The sequence below is a fragment of the Fulmarus glacialis genome, unplaced genomic scaffold, assembly GCF_000690835.1.
Source record: "Fulmarus glacialis isolate BGI_N327 unplaced genomic scaffold, ASM69083v1 scaffold41447, whole genome shotgun sequence".
Lineage (NCBI taxonomy): Eukaryota > Metazoa > Chordata > Aves > Procellariiformes > Procellariidae > Fulmarus > Fulmarus glacialis.
In genome coordinates this window covers 1-7,252 of record NW_009222089.1, presented here as the reverse complement: position 1 = coordinate 7,252, position 7,252 = coordinate 1, and the positions used below count along the sequence as shown (strand labels likewise).

Genomic DNA, 7,252 nt, shown 5'->3' with positions numbered 1-7,252 from the left:
ATTCCTGCAGCCGCATGTGAACAGGCTGGCAGAAACCAAGCAGGCTTTCCCTGTAGAGGGGAAAAAGCCAATCGCTCCTGCAAGCTCCCGTGGATTTACCATGGTAAAGTTCAGAGATGTGGCACTGTGGCAAAAGTTTAAGAAATGGTAAGATTAATGGAATGTTAATTTAAATGGTTGCTTTGTTGTCCTTTCAGCATCATTTGAACTGTTGAAATACTTTGTTTTGCTTTAAGTAAAAGCAAAAGGCAAATATATTGAAAGGTTAAGGGAAGGAAATATTCCTGTCATTGGAGCAAAGAGTGAAATTCCTGGACTTAATGTGAAGAAGCATGAACTGCCTGTAAGTAAGAACATACTATTTTGTTTTGACTTCTAAAACATAGACTTCCCTAAGAGAGAATGGTTTTTAAGTGTTGAGTACAATTTTCTGTTAGTGCCAGCCACTCTGTAAGCATATTATAAATGGTGACAAGCAGATCTGAAAATTGGAGTCTAGCCTTTTCAGCGCTCACACTTGAAAATGTTGCCCAGTATTATTTTAAGTTCTGATCATCTGTGACAGGATGCAGCTGCTTTCCCATCACTGTACAGTGACCTGATCTAGTTTTATTGTGTCTGAGAAAAGTGAGCATAAATCTGAACCTAATACTGGGCATATTAGAAAAGGTCTTTGTTTGTATAATGGTATATTGGGAAAATATGAAGACTACATTAAAAGCAGAGGGGTACCACAAGAGGGTGCCATTTCTTTGATTTTCATAGCTACTAAACTTTTACAGTTCTGACGAGTCGCTTGGTCTGAAGAGGTGCCTAGTCTCTGAAATTTGAGGGTGTTAAAAATCAGCCAGACATGCCTGTCTCTTGCACTTAGCTTTGCCTCTGGGTCTTCAGCTTGCACCTTGGCTCTCAAAATAAACAGGCTCTGAATTGAGACGCTAAAACTGGTTAACTGCCTGGTAATGTCCCTCCAGGTCAAGAACAAACAGGAAAAGACCGCTTTTGGGTGGGTGTGTTAATGTCTACAATCCCAAATCTGTATCTAAGAATGCCCGCTTTCAGTCAGATAATGCCCATTTATTGCACTGATCTAAGCACAGTAGTTTGTCTAGTAAACCACAAAGCCCTTACTACTCATACAAAATGAGAACAAAGACAAACATTTTTCAACTAGCTATCCAGGTAAAAATCACACCAAAGATGCTTTGAAACATGAGTTTTGCTTCTAAAGGAGTTCATTCATCATCCTAGAAATAAAAAATTGCATGACACACTAAAAATAATCCATGTGCAGTGGCACATGGGGATGACTCCGTTCAGACATGACTCGAATCTTTCTTACAGAAACTATCTGCAGTTTTCATTAAGTTAAGCTAAAAAGGCACCTCTTGTGTAACAAGGCATAAAGAACTTTTTAAAAAACACTTTGGCAATAAAAAAGGATTTTAACCTTAAATCCTGTGAGTTAGGTAACAAATTGGATATTTGGAATTTTCTGATCACAAAAAAAAGATGTGAAAAATGTATACTAGAAATAGTTTGATCTTAAGCTTTAAAGCAGTTGGATGAACACCTATCCGTAAGCATACATTGGACTGGACATTGGCTGAGGTGGAAGACTTCTCACAGAAAAGGGAAGTGAAGGAGCAGGTCCAACTGGGAAAAAGTAAGTTATGTTTTCTAAAAGAAGGAAACATCTTACCAATCTTGTATTCAGTATCTTAGATCACTGGTTGACTCAATCTCCACTGCACTTCAGTGGGAATGCTTTGTACATGAAAGATGCAGTCCAGAGCCAATATGATACCCCTTATACTTTATTTCTAAAGCTTTCCATACAATTATATTTTGTGTATTGTCTCACCGCCCCTACCTTTCTTCTCACATTTTTCAGCTTGGTGTTCAATGCATACAGTAAGAGTTCACGAAAGCTCTCATGAAGTCACCAGTGCCCTGGTGAGGTTAGCAGGGACACAAACACAGAAGCTACAACTTGCTGAAAATCTGGCAGTGAGACAGTGGTGGTATCAGGCACAGAACTTCATTATGCATGTTCCTGCCTTTTATACTTCTAGAAAAATAAATATGTTGTTTCTAACAAAGCTGTAAATTATTTCATCACTTAATAGCAAATGTGCCCATCTCCATGTTTGAGAGAGTAAAAATTAAAATGAAGAAATTAAATTACTGTGTGTGACCCTTGGCAAGGTTTTCAAAAGCAGGCTCTTCATAAAATGGGGGTTTTAACTTCATATGGTGAAGGGTTTAAAAAGTTGACAGTTTGTAAAAATTTCATCTTACGTCTTTTACAGAGCCATGATAAAAATACCAACAGTAGTAAACCAGCTCTTAACATTGCAATCAATTTAAATATCAGGAAAAATAAGTTGTTTTGATTTAATAATCAATGTAATAATTAAAATGCTGTTTCATACCCCTGATATCCTTACGGGAATTTCTGTATGTGTAATTCAGAAACTTACTCCAGAAAAGCCTCACCCTGAAAAATGGCACGCTCAATCTCCAGCACTATTTCAGGGAGAGATTTTTCTAGACTGACAGTAATAAAGCGTTCTGGCGCTCTAGGAGGCTCCAGAGTATCAAACTGAGACTTGAGAAGTTCAGGTGGCATAAAATGTCCTCTCCTCTTCGCCAGGCGGCCAGCAATGATGTCTATAGGCCCATCCAAATGAACAAAGAGGATCTTCAGTGCCGCGTTTTCTCCTGGTTGCTCTGGCTGGTTGCTTTCAATTGCAGATGCTCCACTAACTAATACACGCCTATACATCTTCTTCAGTGCAGAACAGGCCAGAATTGCATTTTCTCTAGATGAGTCTTCTCTATCAAAAAGAAGAAAAAAAAATACATCCACACCTGGTATAACAAAATGGCTCATTGGTTCTGCTGAACAAGGGAGACAAGCCCCGGATCCTTGCAGAGGACAGCCTTGGGAGTAGTGGCATTTTTTCGTCATTTTGACAGGATTTTGAAATAATTTCCAATGCAGGTAAAGATGTGATTTGAAAGTGAGGTCAGGCTAGCCAGCCTCCTGGTAAAATCTCAATCCTGGGGACCTTCTTTATTAGCCACTGTTCTTTCCTAAATTAAATTCAATTCTAAGCACAAGGAAGCGTCATGATCATTTCCTTAATGGCTGAGAACAGCAGGAACTGAACATCCACACAAACTCCCATCCCTTATCTATAAAATTATTGTACTAATCTGTCTAGAGAGTAAGCGACCGCTGAACAATACAGAGCTCTGTTCTTAAATACAGTATGCAGGTATACTTCCAACACCTGTTTTCACTGTCTCAGATTTAACTGTAATGTTAAGTTTTGTTTCCTGTAACCATACTCATTGGCAGCGCTGCATATATGCCCACTTCAACTTAAAAAGGGATTGGATGCAGGTAAATTAATGCCTTGCACGTTTATTTTTTAATGGTAAGGTTTTTTAAAATAAAGCAAGCATTAAACTATGGGTGTGTCTGTCCACCGAAAAGCCAATCCAGAGATAGTTGTCTCTATGAAGACTGACTGAAATGTCTGCCTAGGAAAATACATTCTGTAATCACATTAAAATTAGGTATAAACCTATTTAAAAATCATGCTATGTTCATCAGATTTTGGTTCACAGGAAAACAAGAACTTGTAATACCTACTATTATCACCTAGGTAAGCCAATGCCAGCCTCAGCTACTTAGAAGTACTAGTAATTCAACATTGGCGTTAGGCTCTTTTAAAGTATACTTGATTTTGCAAAGTTTCTGGAGCTGGGCAGTGGCCTTGGGCTAGCATGTAACATTTAGCCTGGAGGAGGCTGAGGGGAGACCTCATCATGCTCTACAACTACCTGAAAGGAGGTTGTAGCGAGGTGGGGGTTGGTCTCTTCTGCCAAGTAACAAGCGATAGGACGAGAGGAAATGGCCTCAAGTTGCGCCAAGGGAGGTTTAGACTGGAAACATTTCTTTACTGAAAGAGTGGTGAGGCCTTGGAACAGGCTGCCCAGGGAAGTGGTGGAGTCACCATCCCTGGAAGTATTTAAAAGACGTGTAGATGAGGTGCTTAGGGACATGCTTTAGTGGGCATGGTGGTGTGGTTGGACTTGGTGCTCTTAGAGGTCTTTTCCAACCTTAAAGATTCTATGATTCTATGATTCTATAAAGCAATGGATCCAGCATAACAATCCAGATAGATGAATTTCTCAGTAAATTAACCCATGCTCCAGTGAGGTATGTTCACCTGATGTGCACAAGCAAGTAACAGCCACTGTGTAAAGCCAGGCTAAACAATCCCTGCTCTCCCAGCCTTTCCTCATTTGGGAGATGCTCCGATCCCTTCATCATCTACGTGGCCTTCCTTGGGCGCTCTCCGGTATGTCTATGTCTCTCTCATAACGGGGAGCCCAGAACTGGACACAGTTCTCCAGATGCGGCCTCACCAGTGCCGAGGAGAGGGGAAGGATTGCCTCCTTTGACCTGCTGGCAAGACTTTGTCTAATGCAGCCCAGGGTATCGCTGGCCTGCGTTGCCAGAAGAGCACATTGCTGGCGTACGTTCAACTTGGGTGTCCACCAAGGCCTCCCCCCAGGTCCTTTACTGCAAAGCTGCTTTCCAGCTGGATGACCCCAGCGTCTGTACTGGCTGCTGGGGTTGTTCCTTCCCAGGGGCAGGACTTTGCACTTCTCAAACTGCATGAGGTTCCTGTCAGCCCATTTCTACAGCCTGTCAAGGTCCCTCAGGATCAGCCACTCCTCCCAGTTTGGTGTGATCTGCAAACTTGCTGAGGGAACACTCTGCCCCATTGTCCGGATCATTAATGAAGATGTTAAACACGACGATACCCAGTATTGACCCCTGGGATACACGGCTAGTTACTGGCTTCCAGCTAGGCTTCGTGCCACTGATCACCACCCTCAGTGCCTGGCTGTTCAGCCAGTTTTCAATCCACCTCCCTGCCTGCTCATCCAGCCGATACTTCCATCAGCTTCTCATACTTCCATCAGCTTCTCTACGAGGATCCTATGGCAGATGGTGTCAAGCAAATTTGACACCATTATCTTACTCAAACTAACAGTATTTCACAAAATTTTATCCTACTGTCATTATCGGTGTATTTTGTGGTTATATCCTTTGTAAGTAGCTAATGTCAGGTTTGTTACTGAACTGGACCCTTGAAATTATTTTTACATAGACAGTAGAAAAATAAGTATCATTGGCAAAAACTTTAGAAACACTATTATTCAGGGATTATCTCACCCTCAGCAATTATTATGACAGCTTAGATTAGTGAAGAGACCTGCAGAATGTTTTTACACTACCACATAGATTTCTGCTTTGGAATGCAACGGGGAAAATATTTTCGGTACTTTTTCTGTCTTTAGCCCAAACTCCTTACAGCTAGATGTTCTCTTACCTCCTTAGTATATCATGCAATGCACAAAGCCAGGGAATCCTGTCCTAGAAAGAAAAGAAGTCAGTTCAAAATTGTTTATGAAACTGATTTGAAACAAGTGCTTCTAACATCTAGAGCATTTGACTAGAGATGAAAATTAGCATTAAACTGTACAGCAAGTTCAGTTTTGATTCTCTTTCTTCCTAATGTAGATTTGCTACCACTGCCTGAAGGCTAATGAGAAGTGCTAGGCATATTACTAATAAGATGTTTTTAGTGGAATTGTACTTTTTATATTACAGATACCTACAAGTATCTGATGGAAGTAATATGTATTTACGTGTTGCATGCACCTTGTACACCTTTGAAGGACAGTCAACTTCTCTCCTGTTTCCATTATACAATTCAAATGTACAGCCTGAATTGTTTTTTTCTTTTTTTTAATATCTTGGCATACACACACAATGCTTTGGATCAAAGTTGAGGTTTTCAGAAACAGACAGGTCTAAATTTAGTTATCTGCAGTAACTTAATTATGTCATTTTTATGTCAGTAGCAATCACAAATAAAAGTAATCATAGCCACAATTTTGCAACACCTTTGCTCAGCAGTTAGGCAAACACAATATGAGTGATTGATCACCTTCTCATTATAATCTTATTTTAAATTTTAAGCTCCCACAAACTTTTGTCATACCTATTGAGCACTAAATAATTGCTCCCATTTAATCTTTCAATGCTGTTACTGCTGGGTGACCACAACAAATGATAATGTGGACAAATAAATGCAACATTTTTTTGTTACTGTCATTACAGAGTAACTTGAATGCCCTCACCATTTTGCATCTCTGGTGTTTCAGAAGAGATGCCTCCCTCTTGCTGGGCACCATACACCAGTGGTTTAGTCATTCAGTTGTGCAATGCTGCTTTAGACGACATACTGGCTTATATGAAGTTCCAACCACCCGCGAAAGATAGAAGTTTTTAACAAGAATCTAGAATATTTTTTTTCAGTCTATAGAGAGTGCTTTGAAGAACTCCCTAATTCAGCTTTATGTTTCGAGAGATTTCCCAGAAAAAGTTCAAGAGATGTCATCTTGTAACTTTTCTAATTTTCTCAAGTCTGAATTTGTAAGTATTGTAAAACTAAACTTGGTCATTTTTATCTGTTTAGGCTGAAGAAGAGGCTGAAGGGAAGGAAGCGCACTTTAAGTAGGAGCATAGAAAACAGAAGATTGTGGAGTAATCACTGCAGTAACTGAAAGTGATGAAATGTACTTCAGTAGAAACATTTGTCTTCATGTATTTAACTCAAAGCAGCAGCATGTGATCTCAAGCTGCAATTCTGTATATTGATGTACAGGGAAAGATTTCTGAGTCGGCACCAAACCCCTTGTGAGCTACCAAGCAGACTTTGATAAACTATTATTTTATGCAGGATCCTTTGTAACACGAAAAGCTTCCCCCTCTTACCACCTGCAGACCTATACATTCAGCCTACGCTTACAGTCAGCCTCGTCTACACAAAGCACAGTCTACTCTCACACGATGTGCCAGGGGTTACAAAGATAAACGTGTCGACGAGTGTTCTTTCAGGGTTTATACAAGGTACCTCATCATTTAGTGGTATCCCTTCTGCCATCTTCTTTTTATTCTCTGGAGAATGATAATCGTCTGCATCGTAGAATTTCCACCCCAGCTAAGAAAAAAAAAGTAAAATGACGGATCATTCAGCCAAACCAGGTGAGCTAACAATAAGGATCCCAGAATTTATAAAGCTGACACCTAAGAAATTACAGGCCCCTTACACCGCAGCACGAATCACCATTCACGTCACGGCCATTAGCAAAAATTTCG

At 40.2% G+C, this 7,252-nt stretch overlaps 1 protein-coding gene across 1 annotated transcript; it reads right to left on the bottom strand.

Moving 5' to 3' along the window:
• Positions 1-2,385: 2,385 nt before the first annotated feature.
• Positions 2,386-7,090, bottom strand: IDNK (idnK, gluconokinase homolog (E. coli)). Its single transcript, XM_009581336.1, has 3 exons — positions 7,008-7,090; positions 5,418-5,461; positions 2,386-2,840 (listed from the first exon to the last, which is right to left on the bottom strand). Exons 1-3 carry the CDS (start codon positions 7,035-7,037, stop codon positions 2,480-2,482), a joined length of 435 nt encoding a protein of 144 aa, XP_009579631.1. The 5' UTR covers positions 7,038-7,090; the 3' UTR covers positions 2,386-2,479.
• Between the last annotated feature and the right edge of the window lie 162 nt (positions 7,091-7,252).